This window comes from Notolepis coatsorum (genome assembly GCF_963971535.1).
Source record: "Notolepis coatsorum genome assembly, contig: SCAFFOLD_267, whole genome shotgun sequence".
In the NCBI taxonomy this organism is placed as follows: Eukaryota; Metazoa; Chordata; class Actinopteri; order Aulopiformes; family Paralepididae; genus Notolepis; species Notolepis coatsorum.
The window spans coordinates 164,816-189,188 of NW_028170910.1; the positions used below are offsets into that span (position 1 = coordinate 164,816).

The 24,373-nt window shown below is 42.0% G+C and overlaps 1 protein-coding gene across 1 annotated transcript in view; it reads left to right on the top strand.

Annotated features, from left to right (window-relative positions):
• Positions 1 to 2,358: 2,358 nt before the first annotated feature.
• Positions 2,359 to 24,373, top strand: part of LOC311248383 (DDB1- and CUL4-associated factor 15-like) — a gene marked incomplete at both ends in the record, with an annotated part of 65,600 nt that continues 43,585 nt past the window's right edge. The window contains 6 exons of the mRNA XM_084339272.1: positions 2,359 to 2,523; positions 10,283 to 10,380; positions 11,161 to 11,299; positions 11,497 to 11,603; positions 15,715 to 15,839; positions 19,028 to 19,198. Of these exons, the coding sequence (XP_084195398.1) occupies positions 2,359 to 2,523; positions 10,283 to 10,380; positions 11,161 to 11,299; positions 11,497 to 11,603; positions 15,715 to 15,839; positions 19,028 to 19,198 (805 nt within the window). The remainder of the gene's footprint in view (positions 2,524 to 10,282; positions 10,381 to 11,160; positions 11,300 to 11,496; positions 11,604 to 15,714; positions 15,840 to 19,027; positions 19,199 to 24,373) is intronic.

Here is a 24,373-nt window from a genome sequence, read left to right on the forward strand (position 1 = left end):
TATGGGATTATAGAGATTGACAACCTTATTGTCTTGTCTCTACAATGCTTCCAACCACGCCAGCCATAGCAAGCTTGGAGGGTGCTGGGTCTGGGCCTAGCTTAGGGCTCAACCACTGGTTTCCTGCTGTTTCCAACTAGTAAAATGTAAGGCTTTTTAAGACCTTTTTTAATAGGATTTAATACCTATTTCACGGCCATACTGACAAAAAAAGTATGAAGGAAAATGACTATGATGGAATTCATTCCATACTGGGGAGACAGTGGCTCAGGAGGTAGAGCAGTCGTCTGGTAATCAGAGGTTTCCCGGTTTAACAGTTAACCGGTTCATTAGCATATTAATATTTTGTATATATTATTTTGTATTCATTTTATAGGGTGAAGGGTGAAGCTTGCTCCGAGAAACAGTGTGTTCTGAAATACCAACCTCACTCAGAGTGTAGAGAGCAAGAGCGAGAGACGGAAAAAATGGAGCGACTTCTTGTCCACATGTTTACAGATATTTCTGAAAGCATAGTATTTTCTTGCCTGTATACATGTGGATGGGTGAAATGGAGCTAAAACTGAGCTTTTGGAAAACATTAACATCATGACCAATGCCCCTGTCCACACATATACGAATTGAGAACAGTCATTTCTCTGCAATCAGGGCCATGGAGAGATCCTTGCAGCCTCCCATCAGTTCAATCAGGACCATGGAGAGATCCGTGCAGCCTCCCATCAGGTCAATCAGGCCCATGGAGAGATCCATGCTGCCTGCCATCAGGTCGGTTCATGTGTGTTTTTGTGTTGTGTGGACAGAGAGATTTTCTAAAACACTGTTGGTGTGGACAGGAATCTTTTTGAAAATGTGGACATGAGTTTCAGTCAGTTTTGCTACTAATGGTGAATAAATTATAGTTATAATGCAGGCGTGCTGTTTTTTTGTAGTTAGCATTAACATTATGCATTAGCAAGTGAGGTAAAGAGAGTGAGAGAGAGAGCGAGAGAGAGAGCAAGAGAGAATTAGAATGTGAAATGGGCAGACTGTGCACACGGCAGACCACTTGAAACCACATCGTGTAAAAGGGAAAAAACAAGGCTAACGGGCTAAATGACAGTGGTTTGTTTGAACCAATGCCATATGGTAGAGGTAGTTGGGTCAGCGGAGTTGTGTGGGTGTACCTGAGGGTAAAATATTGCCAATAGGACTGGGAGGAGGCATGGAGGCGATGGTGATGTATCTGTCTCTCCGTTTCCCAAAATCCCTCCCCATTACATTCATCAGCACCGACCTGGAGGTACGAGTACTGGGAGGGAGAGAGAGAGGCAGACACACGTTGGTTTTACTATACATTTGAGGATGTTGTATCTACTTACATTAATTCCCTAGCCCCTTACCATAACCATACAAATTAGCCCTAGCCATATTTTCAGAAAGTTTGCATAAAAATACATACCTAAGTAAATGGAAGATTGCTCCACTTCTACAAGGCCATTTGCATGTTCTCAGGGAATGTATTCCCAGTGTCAGAAATATTGTGTCCGTTACTAGGCTTGAGTAGTTTCATCTTTGACGGTGAATAACACCATGCTAAAATTGACCTTGACATGGAAAATTGCCACTGAGCTCATTCAGCACCTTCTTGAGATCACGTGTACAAAGAATCTAAGCAAATGAATAAAGGGCAGATGATTTACAGGGGGTTTTGTAGATACAGTACTGAATTCTGCCATCCGGACACATGCAATTTGAAATATGAATATAGAATATTAAATATTAGGCCTAGAAATTACCTTATTATGGCCAAGTCACACATCTATGGATCAGGCCAAATCTCCCGTTTCCAATGGCAGAGTTCAATCTGGATTTAGTACCACCAGGCGCCCCTGACAGGGCAGCAAAAACTGTGTGAATGTAATCTACTGTAATTTAAGTACAGTTACTTTTTTATAATGTACATTTCTCCGCCATTTTTCATCAGATTGCAACGCCGTTTTTTGCTAGACATTCACAGAAAGGTAAAGAAACTAACTATGTTCTATTTTATGGCAATAACGTTCAGGTTTGTTCTACCTGTGAGGTGAGATATGATCCCGAAAATAACTGGGGGAAAAAAGCTTCACACTAGAAATCAGATGATTGACAGGGGCTGGCGTGAGCTGGGAAGTGTAGTTTTATGAAATTCGAAAGTCCATCAAAAGCCCTGGGTCTCTTCTTTCAAAAGACTACACTCATGTTAGGTTGCACCATGTCCTCGCGTCAATATGCGCCCTTTTCTGACATGATGCGCTGAGATTTCTATAAACTCAAATATAGCATTGAAAATAATTACTTTGAAAACATGTAAAATAACTTGGGGGTCCAAGCGAGGACCGCATGCGCATGCGCGGCGATTACCTGGGCAAGCATGGACTTTTAGCCGGCGTAGCTGTGGAGTTCCAAATGGCCAACATACGTGGTTACAATAAAGACGCTGCGCGCAAAGATATCGTCAAGAAAGTCAAGAAAGATCAAATCGTCAAGCTCATTAGACACGGCCAGGTATGACAACAAAGCGTTTGGCATAATGCTGTACGAATTTCTGCATGTTAACGCTAGCACGGCTACGATAGGCTAACGTGTTAGCTAGGTTACCAATGGGCACGTCCTCTCATTTTCAACACTCAAAAAGGGCATTTTAGCGCAATGTTTTCAACTGTGGGGGGGGGGCACATAGTCACGTTTAACCATTAGAGGGGCACCAATAGGGCACGTCCTCTAATTTTTTTCTTTTGCGTCATATTATTTAACCTTGGGGCACATGGTCAAGTTTAGACCATTGGAAGAGCACCAATAGGGCACACCTTCTAATTTTTCGCCACTCAAAAGGGGACTTTAGCATGCGTTTTTCAACCATGGGGGCACCAATAGGGCACGTCCTCTCATTTCTTTCACTCAAAAGGGCACTTTTGCGTGATATTATTTAACCGTGGGGCACATGGTCAAGTTTAGACCATTGGAAGAGCACCAATAGGGCACACCTTCACTTTAGTGCGCGTTTTTCAACCGTGGGGGCACCAATAGGGCACATCCTCATTTCTTTCACTCAAAAGGGCACTTAAGCGTGCGTTTTTCAACCGTGGGGGCACCAATAGGGCACATCCTCTAATTTCTTTCACTCAAAGGGGCACCTAAGCGTGCGTTTTTCGACCGTGGGGGCACCAATAGGGCACATCCTCTCATTTCTTTCACTCAAAAGGGCACTTAAGCGCACGTTTTTCAACCGTGGGGGCACCAATAGGGCACATCCTCTAATTTCTTTCACTCAAAAGGGCACTTTAGCGCGTGTTTTTCAACCGTGGGGGCACCAATAGGGCACATCCTCTAATTTCTTTCACTCAAAAGGGCACTTTAGCGCGCGTTTTTCAACCGTGGGGGCACCAATAGGGCACATCCTCTCATTTCTTTCACTCAAAAGGGCACTTAAGCGGGCGTTTTTCGACCTTGGGGGCACCAGGGGGCTGCGGTCGCCCCCATGCCCCCCCCCCCCTGAGTCCGCCAGTGGCAGAAGTATGGAAGCAAATGAGTGCCAGAAGTATTTGAATTTAATCAGACACCGCATTTATAGCATTGAAAATAATTACTTTGAAAACATGTATAATAACTTGGGGGTCCAAGCGAGGACCAAGCGAGGACCTCATGCGCATGCACGGCGATTACCTGGGCAAGCATGGACTTTTAGCCGGCGTAGGGACCTTGGCTGTGGAGTTCCAATGGCCAACATACGTGGTTACAATAAAGACGCTGCGCGCAAAGATATCGTCAAGAAAGATCAAATCGTCATGCTCATTAGACACGGCCAGGTATGACACAAAGCGTTTGGCATAATGCTGTACGAATTTCTGCATGTTAACGCTAGCACGGCTACGATAGGCTAACGTGTTAGCTAGGGTGGATTTATTTTTGTATACAACTTTTTTTTTCCGTTTTCGAAGGCCTATTTAGAGGAATATCTCATTATGATTAGAGTAATAGTAATGAAAACTAATTAAACTGGCCCCCGTAAATGTCCAAACTCCCCCTCCCACCCCTCCTAATTAGGCCGTGAGCCATGGTCATTACCATCTTGGGGGACTAACTAACCTTCATTGATTTTTGGGAAGGTATACACAGATATATAGAACTATATATATCTATGGGTATACACCCCTGTTTCTAGAAAGGATGTGATAGCAATGCAGCAGTTGCCTCCAAATGTGTGCTATCACATCTTTTATAACACTACCAAGCATATTTTTCAGGCCTCCTGTCCGAAATTACATGCCCCAAATTAATCATGATAGCTCATGAACCATAAGGCCTGCATGTTTATGGTCTCCTTTGACCAGTAACAAGCTAGGACATATGAATCCAGTGTAAGTAAACCCACATCATTACCATTCCAGAGTAAATGGAGATACAATGAAGGAAAACATCATATTTTACCCTCCCCTGGTACATAATCTTAATTTAAAAGGCAATATGACCATTATAACCAATATCATGGATAATAATGCAACTGAATGTGTTCTCCTACTCCTTGACTACAAATCTAACTCTGGATGTGATGAAAATACACTAAAAAGGTATACGCAGATGATGTAAATGTTTTGGGCATGGTTACCACATAAATCTCCCCAAAACATTGAAATAGTAATAAAAAACAATGAATATTGATCAATATGCATATTCAACATTCATATAGGGCTACAGAGTGTCATGCCATGTCACCTATCAATGTTTTCAGCCCAGTTAGACCTATACAATGATATAATGCTTATTGGTTTTCAGAAAAAAATTTGTTTATTTTGGAAGGTACAGACAGTTCTCAGTCTCTATCCGTGGCGCTGTTGGTGGCGCTCTCAGGGTTTCCCATCAATTGCCTAGACTGGCGGCCCGCCACAGTCTAATTAGTCCCGCCACAGTTTGTCATCTGAGCAAAGTAAGGGGACAGGTACCTGCCATAATTTATCTTATAGGCAAAGCACCATGGGATCATGCTTCTTTTTTTTTTAAACTTTGGCCATTTCCCTGGCTCTTTTATACGTTTATCGCATTTATACTTGGTCAAGTTCGACCGACAGAAGCAGGCTGAAAGGGTTCAGATGGGGGGGAAGACACTCTGGGAAAGGCACGGCTGCAGTCCGGGATTCGAACTCGCTCAGCCCCAGATCCGTGACGAGCACGGTTGTCCACGGCGCTGAAATAGCACTCGCGGTACGTGGTGAGCTACTGGAGCTCCCCGGGATCATGCTTCTTATAGCATGGAGGTGCAACTCCCAGTCCCCCTCCCGAGAGGCACGCAGAAGGCCAAGTATTACGTCCTCTACCATGCGCATACATGTTCCCTCGCGGTCGCACAGAACAGATTATTATTATGCATAAATAGTAGGAAACATGTTTGTATAGGAAATTACTAGTTTTAGTTTCGTTTTTGTAAATATTGCCTTGAAATAGAGAAGCTGAAAAAGGTAGCAGGATGTAGCCTTCAATATATAAATACAGCCACCACAGAGGATGAGTATGCATGGCTCAGAAAAGTCAAGACAGCTGTTGAAATGTCTGCACTTAAGTCTACAGATCTCTGTTTCTGTTCTGGGGACTGTTAAGATTTTAGAACTTTAGTTCTCTGCTTCTCCATCCCTTGATGGTTTTTGTTTTGTAAAGCGACCTTATGACCAATGGAAGGTTATGTATAAATCAGTAAAAAAATAAAAACATATTAAAAAGTTAAATAATACATTTGTTTAAATAACTTATGATAATAATAATTAGTATTATTATTGCCATTATTGTTGTTATAATCATTATTAACAATAACATCATTATTACTGTTATTATTTTGGAAGAATGCATACACAGACTATCATGGTATGTTTACTAGCTCTTAAGGTATTTAGATTTAGAGGTGTTTTGTTCGCAGAGGGGACTGGAGGGAGGTAAAGAGGGCCCCGGAGGACAGCGTAGTGTTTTTCATGTTAGTTTGCGGCAGTACATTTTATTTTTATTTTTTCTTTCTAATGGCGGAATGTATACAACACTTTGGGCGATTTTTGCTCTGTCACATGATCATGGATAATATGTCATGTCAGTAAATAACAATGGGGATAGTACAAGGATTGTAAGCTGGAATGTAAGAGGTCTAAATCACCCAGTTAAAAGAGGTAAGGTAATGGCTCATCTAAAAAGCCTGAAAGCTGATGTTGTATATCTTCAAGAGACACATATTAAGAATATAGCCAGGAACAAGTTACGCATGGGATGGGGATCACAAATATTTCAATCAAACTTCGGGGCCAGGGCCAGAGGGGTCGCTATTATTATCAAGAGGGGTGTGTCGTTTGATCATGAATGCACAATCGCGGATCCGAATGGTAGATTTGTAATTGTATCAGGGACACTTAATTGTGTTCCTGTAACATTGATAAACGTGTATGGTCCAAATTTTGATGATCCACTTTTTTTTGAGACAGTTCTGAATAGAATTCCTGACATCGGTAATACAAATATTATATTGGGTGGCGACTTCAATTGTGTAATTGACCCTGTGTTGGATAAAAAGTCATCAAAGGTATCCGTGAACAGCAAAGCCAGTGAGGTGTTAAAAAGTGCCATGCACAATCTAAACCTGGTTGACATATGGAGGCTACGCAATCCTACCAATAGAGACTACTCTTTTTTCTCTCCAGTGCATAAATCCTATTCTAGGATTGATTTCATGCTGTTAGACTCTAAACTGATATCCAGTGTTGTGTCCACAGTAAATACCATACTATCCTGATAAGTGATCATGCTCCCATGTCACTGGATGTTAGGTTCACTAGACATAGAAAGGAACGCACCTGGAGATTTGACAACACAATCTTAAAAGAGAAGAGTTTCTTAAAATACATGTCAGCTAGGCTACCTGACATTATAGACACAAATGATACAGGGGATGTGGATGACTCAACACTGTGGGAAGCTATCAAGGCAGTGCTTAGAGGCAGCATCATATCATACGTGGCAGGTAGGAGAAAACAAATGTCAAAAAGACTAGTGGAGTTGGATGATTCTGTGTCTCAACTAGAACACCTGTACAGGGTCTCTGCGGATCCCGACATCCTGAATTCTATAGTATCTCAAAGAGATGAGTATAATACTATTTTTATCTGCACAGGTCAATAAGCAATTGAATATGATAAAACAGATACAATTTGAAATAGGTGACAAACCTCAGAAACTGCTGGCACGTCAATTAAGACAGGCGCAAGCTTCCCGTGCAATACTAAAAATAAAATCAGACACAGGCACTGTTCTTACAGACCCTAAAGAGATAACCCACAGGAGTCCCTTCCTCCAATTATGGAAGTGTTTAATTATTTTGGCTCTCTTTCAGGTTTTCAAATTAATTGGGATAAAAGTGAATTAATGCCAATACAAATAAATAAGGATAGCTCCTCATTGAACTCTATCCCCTTTAAGATTACCAAAGATAGATTTACTTACCTAGGAGTGACCGTTACTAAAAAACCTGAACTCTTACTGGAAGAGAATTGGAAAGTAAAAATAAAACAGTTGAAACAGAATATAGATTTTTGGAAGACCCTCCCATTGTCACTGGTTGGGAGAGTAAACGCTATTAAAATGGTGGTTCTTCCGAGATTTACATACATCTTTCAGTCAATTCCAGTATTCATACCACAGCGGTATTTCAAAAAGTTAGACTCGATTATAATCCCCTTTATTTGGCAGAATAAAGCTGCACGTATTAGCAAAAAACACTTATGTAAAACAAAAAATGAGGGTGGCTTTGGTCTTCCAGACTTCAAATGTTACTACTGGTCTGCACATTTAAACAATATGGCTTTCTGGAGAAGTGCTAACCTTACGGAGGGCATGGAGGAGGTCACTCCTGCATGGCTCTCAATGGAGCGAGCAGCCTGTCAGGGAACCTCTCTCCTAGCCCTTTTGAATAGCCCTGTCAAGATAAACAAGTCATTATATGAAGGGAATTTTATAGTACATAGCTCCTTGAAGGTATGGAAACAGATTAAAACATACTTGAAAGCTCCAAATATGTATATAGACACTCCAATCTGTAATAACCATGCCTTTAAGCCATCCACTATGGACCAAGGGTTTGCTCAGTGGAAGGCGAAGGGTATAGGGAGCTTGAAGGACTTGTACCAAGAGGGCCAGTTCCTATCATTCGAGCAACTGAAGGTCAAACACGATTTACCGTCAACACATTTTTTCCGCTATCTACAGATACGGAACTTCGTAAGGACTCATGTAGATACATGGTCAGACATTCCTCAGCATCAAGCACTGGAAAATATAATTAATGTTAGACCAGGTAGTAAAGGGGCGGTGACAATAATATACCAGACACTTTTCAATCAGGTAATAGTTAGCACAGAAAGATATAGGACTGAGTGGGAGTCAGAACTGGGGATACCCCTCAATGAGGAATTCTGGGAAACATGTCTTACAAATATTCACCGGTGCTCTGTAAATGTTAGAATCAACTTGATTCAATTTAAAGTGATACACAGGTTGCACTACTCAAAGGTGAAAGTGAATAAGATGTATCCTAGCGTATCACCACTGTGTAACAAATGTAAAAATCAAGATGGTACCCTTACACATCAACTCTGGTCTTGTCCCAACTTACACACGTTCTGGTCTGATATATTTGACTTTTATTCAAAAGTTTTTAATAAACAGTGGGAACCCTGCCCCTTAGTGGCCATTTTGGGATATAGTGACGATGTCACTAAGTACTCTGAAAATGAAAAAAGGCCGATATATTTAGGTGCTGTGTTGGCTAAAAAGCTCATTTTGAGACTTTGGAAGTCGGATGCAGCACCTTCATTTGAAATGTGGATGAGAGAGCTGGGGGAGACCCTCTACTTAGAGAGGCTTAGATTTAAAAATACAGGACGGAGAAAGGTGTTTGATACGACATGGGGACCGGTGTTGGACTACTTAAAGGGTCTGAGGGAGGATGAAGAGGATATATAAGTTCAAAATGTTACTCGTATTACAGCAATGTCTGAAGGTATAATCTCTGTGGTGTCCTGGCTTTTGGCCTTTTTCTAATGATATATAAAATGAAATATAAGTTCAAAAGGTCACTCATATTACAGTAATGTCTGAACTGAAGGTATAGTCGCTGTTGTGTCTTGGCTTTTGGCCTTTTTCTAATGCTCTGTTTTTTATTTATTTATTTTTTGGTCTCTTTTTTCTTTTATTTCCCAGCAAAAATCTAGCTTATTTAACTATCCTGTTTATATGTATGTATGGACCCGCCAAAAGAAAGAGAATGTTTATTCTTACTTTGAATATTTTTTGTTATATGCCGCTGGACAATTGTTTTTGAACAAGAAAAAAATAAGATTGCATGTGTGCATCAATATGGAATGTAACTAAAGTAATGTGCAATAAAAATACTTATAAAAAAAAAAAAAAAAATTGGAAATAAACTACCTTTGCACTGTTTACCTCCCTTACCTTTGTCTGCATAATTTGACCTCCACATTGATCTAAATGCATTTTCTTGAATGCTATTGGTCTCAAAGGTATCACCAACAGAATGGGCACCATGAAGTTGGTAGGAAATTATACCATAAGTGTTTTTCTACTGTGTTCGGTTCCAAAGTTATGAATTCTTGAATATTTTGGGCGGCCATCTTGGATTTGACCTCTCCCGGGCCTCAGAGGTCAAATCTGACTTCCCTCCACATCTGAAAATAAACCTCATGGTATAAACTTACTATGGTAGAAGTTTCATGCTTTTATGAAAAAGTGCACAATTGTTTTGCTATCCGCTGTACTATAACAGTTACACCTCTGTCTATCTAGCTGAGTGGCTAGGTAAAGCCTGCACCGTTCCACAAGCAGTGTCTTGTCTGTTTTTAGTCACTCGCTCGTTTTGTTAGCGGCAGATAGCCAGCTAGCAGGCTCAGTCATAATAAGCATCTGAATGGGACAGGATAACCGTAGCTTCCTAGCTTAGTTGATAAGCTAACCAGCCATTTGTCATGTTACTCAGAGTAAACGCCAGTTTTTGCTGTTCATAACGTTAACTTGCAGTTGGGCCAGCTCACTTTCCAATTCACATTTAGCCAATGTCACTGGACGTATCTGGATATACACCATCGTTCCTCATACACTGCAGATTGTGACTTACAGAGAAGGCCATTCGTGGGTTAGCCTACTTTGTGTTCTATTTGCCCTGAAAGAGTTAACATAATGCCATTGATGTCATGTCATCACTCACTCTTTTCCTGTTCCACAGCTGTCGGGTCAGTTTTCCCAGCGTCTGTTCAGGAAGCTACCACCTCGCGTGTGTGTCCCCTTGAAGAACATTGTCAGCGAGGAGGTCCTCAGAGCAGGGTCAGTGTGTGTGTGTACTCTACTACATGGATCTGTTGTCAACAAATACACAGACATATCTTGACTTGCATAGTGCCCCTCTGATGGAGTTGGATAACGCTGCTCTCAGAGAAATATAATGATATTGGCAAGATGGGGTACTTTGGTCTTTCTCTTTCTAACACACACACACACACGATACATAGCCTTCACTAATATCTCTCTCTCTCTCTCTCTCTCTCTCTCTCTCTCTCTCTCTCTCTCTCTCTCTCTATTCCACACACACACACATCAAAACATCCACTTACATCTACATAGCTTTCACATAACACACACGCACATCATACCATATTCACACACGCACACACTTCCTCTCTCACTCTCACAAATACACACATGCACTTACATCCAATCCACGTAGTTGTCTGTCCACATAGCCTTCTCATAGTCTGCATATCATATCTATTACTCATAGTCATTGTCTACTCCCCTGTATAAATACTTTGTTAGCTCGCCATTCTACAGACACCTAGGCTAGGGCCCACACCTGCCTTTGTTGTCAAAAGATGTAATTTGGTCAATTGAGTTTTTGTAGTAGTTCAGCAGAAACTCAGTGTGAAGCAAACAAGATGGGCTCTTAGACGTTTAGAGATAATCTTCACATCTACTGAAAAAGGCATAGATTCAAATCTTGGTATTTTAATAATTGATTCTATTCAAATGAAATTCAATGATTCAATGTTGATTTTTCTATATTTCTCCTGGCCCCAGCTAATAGCTGAATCACCTCTCTGGTTCCAGGCACATATTCCTGGGTTTCACCAAAAATGGCCGTTACGTTCTGTCCTATACCAGTGACAGTGCAGAAAATGATAACTTGACTTCTTACACCTACCAACTTTACTGGTGGGAGTTCAACCTGCGCCACAGACTCAAACAGGTAACAGTGAAGTCAGGTTCTATTTCATAAAAGCATGTTTTGAATACTAGTTGATCAAAATGTAGTACAAAAGCCTATGGATACGATACAGCGGAATTGAGTTGCTAAGGAACAGCTCAGGCGCAAGTTAGTTTCCCGGAATAAAATGATATGTTGTCGCCTGACTTCCGCTCTTTCCTTCTTCTCTCTCTTCTCAGGTCCAACATGTTCGACTGTTTACAGGTGAGGGCATTCCCAATTCCTTGTACGTCACTGTGTGCGAGTGGCCCAGCGACAACTCCAAAATAGTAATCTTCGGCCTCAGGTAAGATATAAAGCAAACGCTTTTTTTTTTTTACCTTGCACCAAAACTCTGATTATCAGGTTGAGATAAGGGTCAGGGTTAGTAGAGTCAGGTTAAGGTTAGGGCTGGGCTGGGCATTTTAACCCCTTAACTCAATGGGTGCCAATAACGAGTAAACTTGATTTAGTTTCCTTTGATCTTTTCCCTTTGATCCCTGTTCTAAACGGTCAGCCGGATCACTCTAGGTGTCCCTGGCTCATTTGCCTATGTTGGAATTGCAATGCCGATCGAATCTCACCACGTGGCAGTGTCGCCTACCTTTTGAACTCTGATAGTCCAGTTCAGACATTGTCTCTACTGATCCCTTTCTGTCAAGACTCGCTCTGAGGGGGAGGAGCTCTTGCAGAGCAATCGCTAGGAGATCTGCTCGCCTCAAAACCTATAGTTTCCCGCAAACGAGTAATTACATATAAACGAGTAATCGCAATTGCCGATGGGATCATTGGAATTATTCTTTTTGGAGTACCTTTTGGCTAAGGTAAGGTATATTCTATGTCTATTTTACCGAACCTGAAACGATTGCATTTTTGGGGTAAGACCCCCCCCCCCCACACACACACACTTGATGATCTTGTGAAGGCACATATGTACATGGTATATACCTTTTGATTTGGGGTTTCAGGGGATCAACCAGAACGATTTGGGCTTATTGCATATAACGCGTCTTATCTCGCGATCTATGGAAAAAGACTGGATTATTTTGGAAGTGGGCGATGTTTAGCGTGTAATAAACTACAAACTACAGTGTGTAGAAACAAACTATTTTTTACATGTTGGACTAGAAATAGTGTCTGTCAAATGAGCCTACTATGGTCTCCATAGCTAGAATATAGACTATACAATGGCTCCGCAAAGATCGTGAAATATCGTGAAAATGGTCAAGAAAAGCTGGCGCTAGCCAGTGCAGATGGGGAAAGCTTGTGGCGCTCAAAGAGCGGTCCGGTACAAGATTGATATCACGCCATAAATAGATGAATACAGAACGTATTAATTAATGTTGCGTTTCTTTTTCAAATGTAGCCAAAAGTAAAGACCCTAACCCTGTCAAAACGGCAGTCAAAGTGTATATTTTCAGCACTACGTTTGTTTACCAATGATTTTAAGTGTTATTAGTGAAATATGAGTTTATAGAAATCTCAGCGCATCAAGTCAGAAAAGGGCGCATATTGACGCGAGGACATGGTGCAACCTAACATGAGTGTAGTCTTTTGAAAGAAGAGACCCAGGGCTTTTGATGGACTTTCGAATTTCATAAAACTACACTTCCCAGCTCACGCCAGCCCCTGTCAATCATCTGATTTCTAGTGTGAAGCTTTTTTCCCCCAGTTATTTTCGGGATCATATCTCACCTCACAGGTAGAACAAACCTGAACGTTATTGCCATAAAATAGAACATAGTTAGTTTCTTTACCTTTCTGTGAATGTCTAGCAAAAAACGGCGTTGCAATCTGATGAAAAATGGCGGAGAAATGTACATTATAAAAAAGTAACTACTTAAATTACAGTAGATTACATTTACACAGTTTTTGCTGCCCTGTCAGGGGCGCCTGGTGGTACTAAATCCAGATTGAACTCTGCCATTGGAAACGGGAGATTTGGCCTGATCCATAGATGTGTGACTTGGCCATAATAAGGTAATTTCTAGGCCTAATATTTAATATTCTATATTCATATTTCAAATTGCATGTGTCCGGATGGCAGAATTCAGTACTGTATCTACAAAAACCCCTGTAAATCATCTGCCCTTTATTCATTTGCTTAGATTCTTTGTACACGTGATCTCAAGAAGGTGCTGAATGAGCTCAGTGGCAATTTTCCATGTCAAGGTAAATTTTAGCATGGTGTTATTCACCGTCAAAGATGAAACTACTCAAGCCTAGTAACGGACACAATATTTCTGACACTGGGAATACATTCCCTGAGAACATGCAAATGGACCTTGTAGAAGTGGAGCAATCTTCCATTTACTTAGGTATGTATTTTTATGCAAACTTTCTGAAAATATGGCTAGGGCTAATTTGTATGGTTATGGTAAGGGACTAGGAAATTAATGTAAGTAGATACAACATCCTCAAATGTATAGTAAAACCAACGTGTGTCTGTCTCTCCTGTTTGTGGACGACTCAGCCCTGCTGGTCTCTGACAAGAACAAGTTACAGGTTGAAAAAACCCTCAGCTCAGAACTAGGCAAAATCTGCATATGGCTCGCTGATAACAAACTATCATTACACATGGGCAAAACAGAGTCCATTCTCTTCGGTTCAAATAACAAACTCAGCAAGACCGACGGCTTCTCAGTTACAGTGGGTGACAATATTGTCACAAGGAAAGAAGATATTACCTACCTGGGTTCCATCCTAGAGGAAAATCTTTCCTGTGACAAAATGGCATCCAATGTAATAAAAAAAGTCAACCAACGAACTCGATTCTTGTACCGGATCTCCTCACTGGTAAACAAGAATACCCTGAAGACTCTAGCAGGAGCACTCATTCAAGGGTACTACGACTATGCTTGCACCTCATGGTACCAAAGCACCTCAAAGGCGCTAAAAACAAAATTACAAACATCTCAAAACAAACTGGTCAGACTACTGCTTGACCTTACTCCTAGAACCCACCTCACCCCTGCCCACTTTGACAACCTAGGATGGCTTAGAGTAGACGACAGAGTACAGCAACTTGCAATGGGCCTGGTCTACAAGATACACTACACCAGGGGTTCCCAAACTTTTCAGGCCGGGGCCCAGAAAATAAGGCGTCAGAGAGCCGCGGCCCAATGCACATCGTCTGGCTTTTTTTTTTTTTTTTTTTGCCAGGCGACCGATTTTTTAAGCCAAATATCACTTCAATCCTATTAAGTTAGTTCAAGTTAGTTATTCATTTATATGTGCTATTTATGAGAGGGCTAACTTGTTGCAAAATAATAATGATAATAATAATAGCCTCATTAAAATACTATTGTTGCTTCGGTTGTTTTCAGCGTTTCATGTGCATAATCTGTTATTTAGTTTGAAATGTTCGTTGAAATAAGTAGATTTTTCGTTTTTGTTAATATAAAACTATATAGTCACATTTTAGAATACAATAGAATAGAATTTTAGAATACAACTAGAAACACTGTCCTGGCCTGCTTCTAAGTTCAGTGGCCTGACAAAAAAAAATTAAATAAAAAAATAAAAAATAAAAAATAAAAAAATATATTTTTTTATTTTTTTTAAATCATCTCGCGGCCCACCCGTGGCTGCTCGCGGCCCACCTTTGGGTCGCGACCCCGACTTTGGGAACCACTGCACTACACGACCAAGGTACCCATGTACATGTCAAAATACTTCCCAAAGGTCAGTGAATACCACGATCACAACACCAGAGGGAGCTCCACAAATCATGTTAAACCCAGATTCGGCTCAAACAAGGGACTAAACACGTTTCGCAATTATGCCACATCAATGTGGAACGCCCTACCCAAAGCTGTAAAGGAATGTGAATCACTACCCACTTTCAAAAACACTCTCAAAAAACACCTAAGGGAGACTGCAACTCGAAACTGGCCCCTGTAAATGTCCGAACACAACCCCCTCCAATGTACAGTAAATTACCAAGTATGGTCTTGTCAATAATCCAATGTACAGTTTTGTTTGTACAGTTGTACAGTGTCGCCCACCCACCCCTCCTACCCAACCCCCCCCCCCCCCACTCCTACCCAACCCCCCCCCCCCACCCAACCACCTCCAATGTACAGTCCCCCCCCACCCCCACCTACCCAATCCAATGTACAGTTTCTACGTCAAATGTATATACTTTTTTTTTCTGGACTCTTTTTGTATCACAAACAGTACTGTAATTGCAAATCTGATATGTCATAAATGTATAGATGTAGCAGTACTGTCTATCTGTATGTCATGTATGTCATATATGTTACGATGAATTGAAAATGGTGGACCCTGATGTAAACAAGACGAAAGTCTTTCTCTGGTCTGCATCCCCATAACAATTGTATGTATTGAGCTGTACTGTACTGTACCCATTCTGCAATCTGTTAATAAAGTTTTCAATCAATCTCTCTCTCTCCCAGTACTCGTACCTCCAGGTCGGTGCTGATGAATGTAATGGGGAGGGATTTTGGGAAACGGAGAGACAGATACATCACCATCGCCTCCATGCCTCCCCCCCATCCTCTTGGCAATATTTTACCCTCAGGTACACCCACACAACTCCGCTGACCCAACTACCTCTACCATATGGCATTGGTTCAAACAAACCACTGTCATTTAGCCCGTTAGCCTTGTTTTTTCCCTTTTACACGATGTGGTTTCAAGTGGTCTGCCGTGTGCACAGTCTGCCCATTTCACATTCTAATTCTCTCTTGCTCTCTCTCTCGCTCTCTCTCTCACTCTCTTTACCTCACTTGCTAATGCATAATGTTAATGCTAACTACAAAAAAACAGCACGCCTGCATTATAACTATAATTTATTCACCATTAGTAGCAAAACTGACTGAAACTCATGTCCACATTTTCAAAAAGATTCCTGTCCACACCAACGGTGTTTTAGAAAATCTCTCTGTCCACACAACACAAAAACACACATGAACCGACCTGATGGCAGGCAGCATGGATCTCTCCATGGGCCTGATTGACCTGATGGGAGGCTGCACGGATCTCTCCATGGTCCTGATTGAACTGATGGGAGGCTGTAAGGATCTCTCCATGGCCCTGATTGCAGAGAAATGACTCTGTTCTCAATTCGTATATGTGTGGACAGGGGCATTGGTCATGATGTTAATGTTTTCCAAAAGCTCAGTTTTAGCTCCATTTCACCCATCCACATGTATACAGGCAAGAAAATACTATGCTTTCAGAAATATCTGTAAACATGTGGACAAGAAGTCGCTCCATTTTTTCCGTCTCTCGCTCTTGCTCTCTACACTCTGTGAGTGAGGTTGGTATTTCAGAACACACTGTTTCTCGGAGCAAGCTTCACCCTTCACATTCACCCTATAATATGAATACAAAATAATATATACAAAATAATATTAATATGCTAATGAACCATTTAACCGTTAATAATATCTGGTTAACGGTTAAACCGGGAAACCTCTGATTACCAGACGACTGCTCTACCTCCTGAGCCACTGTCTCCCCAGTATGGAATTAATTCTATCATAGTCATTTTCCTTCATACTTTTCTTGTCAGTATGGCCGTGAAATAGACATTAAATCCTATTAAAAAAGGTCTTAAAAAGCCTTAAATTTTACTAGTTGGAAACAGCAGGAAACCAGTGGTTGAGCCCTAAGCTAGGCCCAGACCCAGCACCCTCCAAGCTTGCTATGGCTGGCATTAGGGGTGGACGGTATAAACGGTATACGGTATAAACGGTATGAATTTGCTCTACGGTATGGATTTTGACTATACCGTGTAACCGGTAGTGCAGCTCTAAAATAGCAATGACGTCATGTAACCACAGCGCGACTATTTCACTCGCATTTGCCCCTAAAAATAGATAGAATTAGTCATAGATAATAGATATGTGCGAACTGGAAAAAGTTATTTAGGAGGCTTCGCGCAGTGGGCGTGCCAGCCCCTACCGCACGCATGTAAACACGGGTCTAGTAGTCTAGTGGGACGGGACACACACGGGAGGACGGCGGCGTCTCCCTGAGCTAACGTTAGCTTAGCTACCGTTACAAAATGACCCAGTCAACTATTCACTTTTAGTTTAATACATGATGAGGCATTGTCTAACCGAACGGTATCTAGTCGGCCAGCTACCGATAGCTCCTGACATCAACAAACGCTCCACAAAGTCTAGTAGAGACGTGTGTGCTACCTGTTAGCTCACGTTAACGCAAGTTAGTTCACCGTTCAAAACGAAATGTCCCATTGAACTAAATAATTCACTGAGGCGTTGTATTAACGTTATATATCCGGCTAGCAGTAGCTACAGATAGCTCCTGATATCAATGTCTTATAACACTGATTCGATGCGTATTCGAGCTGAGGGCTTGCTAACGTTATACCAATACAATAGGGTCCAGGTGCAGCGCCGGAGAATCCTGGCCGTAGCTCTGCTCGAGGCTACTCGAGTATAGGTCCAGGTGCAGCTCCGGAGAATCCTGGCCGTAGCTGGAGGCTACTAGAGTACACACAGACAGTGGAGCTTGTTGCGTGGTGGCGATGTCTCGCAGATAATACAAGTACAAGTCTAATTATATAATATATATATTTTATAAAAAAATTAAAAAAAAATTATATAAAATTAAAAAAAAAATTATCAAAAACGATGATACCGTGATATATACCGTTACCGTCTATGCTTCAAATTATACCGTGATATACATTTTAGACCATTACCGTCCACCCCTAGCTGGCGTGGTTGGAAGCATTGTAGAGACGAGACAATAAGGTTGTCAATCTCTCTAATCCCATAATTTAGCCTATTACTATTGAAAGAAATCTGTGTTTTTCAATGTATATTTGGTTTATAACTGATATATAGAGACAAGCTTTAAGAGGGTAATACCATTATCATCACGGGTTGAACGGTGGAGGAATAGCGGTCTAGTGGCTGGCAGTCAGTGTTAGCAGAGCAGAATGTTTGCATTCCATCAGAACATCAACAAGCTGATAAGAACGGCAGCAGGCACAGGAGCGAGTTTTAATGTGTGTTAGAGGTTATTAGCAGTTGCTATGACAGCGCGTCGCATGGCAACCAGGAGAGGGGCGAGGCTGTCGCTATGACGGAGATCCTATAAATCTAGCAGTGTTTCCGGGTGTAAGCCAGACCAAGAGCGACCACGAACGACTGAGGAACCATCAGAGACTTTGAGACGGCTCCCTCCTCTCATCACAGAGAAGGGGGGGGGGAAGGGCAGCACGAGAGAAGTGCCATGACGACAGGCTTCTGGAATAACCACCAGGCCGCGATGACCCCCCCCGAGTGGGGAGAGAGGAGAGATCATCAGAATAGACTTTTCAAGGACGATACAATCTGATAACATCTGAGCTGAGGCTTCTGTTTATGTAATAAACAACGCTCTTTCAAGAAAGGTATTATGCTGTCAAAGGGTCGAATTCTTACGAAGGTGGTGAATACTTATGCTTGCGGATTGCATTAACGGGGAATGATAAGGATTGTACAGCCAGTATATGAGACGTCGGAGAGATAACAAACACAACGCAGGGTCAGTGGATGGAGATGAGAACACAAGCCAAACAGACGAAGACGTGATACTGGCCGATTGATCAGAATCCAACAGTATGTAGTACCTATAGGTTTATTGCGGGGGCTTTGCTTATGTGTGTGTTTTATGTGATGTTACAGTACATTTTGAAAAGCCAATAAAATGATAGAAATACTAATAATTGTGTGGTTGTGGTATCTCCAGGTAGTGGAGAGTGTCACTGTCTGGAGCATGGCTACATCCTGAACATCCAGACCCTGGGGGTCTATTATCCCTTCCCCGCCTTCCAGCCTGACTTTCAGCTGAAGAAGGACCAGGTCATCCTGTACAACACCGGCCACTCCCTGGTGGCCTGTGCCATCTCCCTCTGCCCAGGTAACACACACACGCACACGCACACACACACACACACACACACAAACTAACATTAACCCTTGACACTAAGATGGGTCCTCAAAAATGTCATAATCTTGTCTCCAAAAAGTCCTGGTTTTACACATAACCATGTCTTCATGCATTGTGGGGACATTCCATAGACCATACGCTAACCCCTCATCCTAACCTTAATCATAACAATGACATGCCTAACCATAACCCTTAAAGGATAACTCCAACATTTTGGGAAATTGGCTTATTTAACATCTTCCCTGGAGTTAGACAAGAAGATACATACCTTTTTTGTCTCTGTGCGTGCATTTAGCTTTGGGAACAGACGCTCCGTTAGCATAGCTTAGCTTCATCACTGGAAGTGAGGCAGGACAGTACCCTGACGTTCCCTACAGGTTTGTTGATATTCTCATTCCTTCAAAGGATCTGAACCGATTGAAGTTTATGGATACTGTTACAAAGGGTCAGATTAAACCGAATATATATATTTATTGCCTGAGATCCCATGTATAATATCTGCATATCGTTTGATATCCCCTGTATATTCCTTGTACAATATATACGGAATATCCCTTTACCTGGTAGCAGGACAGACCATAATATTCGTTCTCCTATTGGAAGCGACCCCTAGGCGCCAGCGCCATACCCCCCTCGAACTGACTTGAAAGATACCGCCAGGACTTGCCCAAACATGCCCGCTTTCGCCCAAGGCTACGAGACAGTGAGCAGGCTGGCACCATCGTTTACATATAAATATAGCGCGGCGAATACAGAACCCCCCTTGCAGTTCCTCTTCAGTTCGCCTTCAGTTCAGTCTGGTTCAGTTATCCAAGCAACGTCTCACCCACTACGCAACGTGGGCAGAGCAGGGCTCGCATCGCCCCAAGATAGTCTCGTGTTATCCTAATACGTCTGTTTGTCGTATCGTTCGCTATCTATTAGTAAACCTTCATTACGAGTCAAAGACCACGTGAAGTGAGTGATTGTGCGTCTACATAGAGCACTTATTGCCCGTGCTAATAGTATAGTAACGTCAAGTTTAACCGTGCATTACCGCACCGGAGGATTTACACCGGAGCAGCAGCACCACTGAGGATTTACACCCTGCCAGCGGTGCCACTCTCCGGGCAAGGATTATTATTCTTCATTCTTCACCAAGCTACTGGAAGCAGAGAACCGTCTACACCCACTGCTGTGGGACCCACGTGCCCGTGGGGAAATCACTCAAGCTCGTCTCCGTCGTACCGGAGACCCCACGGCTTCCACCTTCATCTGCGCAGAGCGCACCCTGGGATTACCAGGCTGCTTTCCCCGCTGACGCAGGGAGTAAATACACCGTCTCCAGGTGCATTGCTACAGCTCCGTGGACCATTGACATTCCTAGAGCTTTGCCCCCCTCTGCTGGCTTACAACCGGTAGTACCCCCTTTCCCAGAAGATCCCTAGATAATTACTTAATATTTACTATTGACTCGCCTATGCACATTCTATTTGCCTTATAAGCGCAATCTAAGCAAAGTATATTATGTAACAATATTCCCTTTGATGTAATAAATATTCTAACCGAGTATTTTGTGTGGAAAACCGTGTTATTGTGGGAGTGTTCTAATCTAATAATACTTATGTACAGTATTGGCCAGGAGTACATAGACGGTAGTGATTTAATGATATCAGTACTTGATTAATACAGTCAGGGAATTGTACCCCTCAGTTACAGATACCATGACTTAAAATCCTCTTACCTTGAAGATTAAAAGCCTCCCCAATTTAGAAAACAGTAATCCAATGGCTGGTATTGATAATATACTACTAACTACTGGACGCTCGGAGCTAACCGGAGCTAACGCAGAACAGGATGTGTAAAGCAAATATAATGACTTCCTTTCTGGGGTTTTCAAAATAAAAGTGCGACGTTTATAGCAGCGGAAAACGTTTATTTTGTACATTATCTAACGTTAACACGAACCTAAACTAACGTTACAACTAACCTAAAGTTAGTTTAGGTTCGTGTTAACGTTAGATAATGTACAAAATAAACGTTTTCCGCTGCTATAAACGTCGCACTTTTATTTTGAAAACCCCAGAAAGGAAGTCATTATATTTGCTTTACACATCCTGTTCTGCGTTAGCTCCGGTTAGCTCCGAGCGTCCAGTAGTTAGTAGTATATTATCAATACCAGCCATTGGATTACTGTTTTCTAAATTGGGGAGGCTTTTAATCGTCAAGGTAAGAGGATTTTAAGTCATGGTATCCATAAACTTCAATCGGTTCAGATCCTTTGAAGGAATGAGAATATCAACAAACCTGTAGGGAACGTCAGGGTACTGTCCTGCCTCACTTCCAGTGATGAAGCTAAGCTATGCTAACGGAGCGTCTGTTCCCAAAGCTAAATGCACGCACAGAGACAAAAAAGGTATGTATCTTCTTGTCTAACTCCAGGGAAGATGTTAAATAAGCTAATTTCCCAAAATGTTGGAGTTATCCTTTAAGCCTGAAATGTCTCCTTTACCTGGTCCCACAACAACAACAAAAGAAAATCATGTTTTCATCAAATGTCCCCACAACATTAACACTTTGAGTGCCAGCCATGAGTTTTGTCGTTAGTTCATGCCGACCGCTGAGTGCCGCCAACGCTATATAGCGTTTGTTTGTCGTATTTCTTTTTATTGGCGATTTGAATTCATATTTCATCAATCGAGCCTCAGGTTAGTGTTGCAGACTCTCTCTGAGCTCAATTGGGAAGATACCGCCCCTATCGTCTCTCCCTGTGTAACTGCACCCCATTACTTTAAACTGATGGGGGGGGGGCGGGCGGTCCAGTTTCCTCATTTTACTTTTCCGTCAAGCCAACTGAAGAATCCATTGTGATCGCCGGCCCGGAAAACGCGTGGATTATGTATTTACAGTACCCAACGCTGAATCAATAAATGCGATCGATATTTGGAATAGCGATCAGGAATTGGAATAATCTTTTTAGATAACATCTGATCTGAGGTAAGGAATTTATTTGACCAGTATTAGGATAATCGGAGCTATTTTCACAGAGATATCAGCGTTTGCCCTATGTGTGTGTGTGTGCGAGATCAGGAAATGAGAGAATCGATATTTCAGCCCGCTTCTATAGCGGGCATAAGTACACATACTATCGATAATCTAGCGTTTATTTGAAAACGATTCATAAATAGGCCGAAAAATTTCAGCGTTTTTGTGTATGCCAGAATATTCCAGTAAATGCCGTTTATCACAGATTTTTTTTGTAATTTTCCTTACAAACAAGGGCTTTTCAAAATGCTATAAAACAGAAATGAAGCGATTCAAAAACAATCCGTTTTGACAATGTTGACTGCAAACAAGTCATTGATAAGCGACGGGCAGATTAGACACATAGCCATAATTTAAAACAGAGATTATGCGTTCACAACACTATCATTGAAGTGGGTGGTGGCATTCAACAGGGGTAAGGCGCACCGCATGGCTGGTAATCAAAGTGTTAAGAGTAAGAAAGGACAGAACTGAAACACATACACGCACCCTTAACTCAATCAGCGCCACGCAGTTGAGCATCGTTTGTACGCTCTAAAATATAGGAATACGTGGCGGTGTTTGCAGGGCTATAACTATATTCTATATTATAGCTATGGATACAATACTATGGCCCATTTGACATCGACTATCTTTCGCTCAATATCTTAAAGAAATAATTTTTTCATCCATACATTCCCGTTTTATACCGTGGTGAATATGAGTATAGTTTTAGAGTAATCCTGTCTAATCCCAGAAAACAACGCTATGCAGCAATACGTGCAATTCACAAAAAATGTTGCCGTTTCTCGCCTGTACACACTACTATTACGAAATCACATCTATATTATCGGTATTATGTTTCATCATGAATGCATGAAAGGGTGGGGTGGGGTAATTTTTTGATGCTTTGATCGTCACCAACGGCACACGTGGAGTAACGTTACACACATATCTTGTGATCGAAGTGAAGCAATGGTTGGATCACAGCAGGATTGATACCATATAGGCCTTACCTTCACGAGGATGTACCCCAAAAAGAATATTCCAATTATCTGATCGCGAGTCCCAGTATTGGTGTCGATCGTGTCGCCAACATAATCCGCCACACATCATGCACCGGGAGCATTTCACGCTTCTCAATCCGATCCGGACAACCGCTCTCCCTTGCCCGACCAATAAAAATCTGACAAGAGACTTCTGATCGACGCACAGGCCAAGATATAATGTTTCAAAGGGTGCTCGATACTGCCACCTGGGTGGATGCGGCCGGTATTGCACTTTGGCATTCTCAGGATTAGGGATGCCCCGATCACGTTTTTTGCCACCGATACCGATCACCGATCGTCTATGAGCCATATCGGCCGATACCGATCGATACAGATCGTTTTTGGTATAAAAAAAATATATATATATATATTAATTTAATTTAATTAATAAAAAATATATATATTAATAAAAAAAAATTATATAATCTTACTTGTAGTTGTATTATCTGCGAGACATCGCCACCACGCAACAAGTTAAAATGCTCGCTATCTGCAAACAGCTCCACTGTCTGTGTGTACTCGAGTAGCCTCCAGCTACGGCCAGGATTCTCCGGCGCTGCAGCTGGACCCTATTGGTATAAATCACATTCAGCATGCCCTCAGCTCGAATACGCATCGAATCAATGTTATACGACATTGATATCAGGAGCTATCTGTAGCTACTGCTAGCCGGCTAGATAACGTTAAGACAACGCCTCAGTGAACTATTTAGTTTAGAGCTAACGTGAGCTACCGAGTCAACGGAGGTAACTTATCATGCACTCGACTATTGCTGGAGCATTTGTTGATATCAGCAGCTATCAGTAGCTAGCCAGCTAGATAACGTTAGACAATGCCTCATGTAGTCACTGGGTCATTTAGTTTAAACAGTAACGTTAGCTCGGTACGTAGCCAACGTTAGCTCACGTCGCATGCACCAGACTATAGCAGACTGCGAGGCATAGGAGCCTCTTGTTTACACGAGTGCGGCAGGGGCTGGGGAGGAGGAGGGGCCGTACGCTGCAGGCAGCTGTGTGTCTGAGAGAGAAGTCAGCAGTGAGATCTCCGCTAAGAATTGGATCATGTTTTTCGATCGGTTTTGACGATCGGCGAA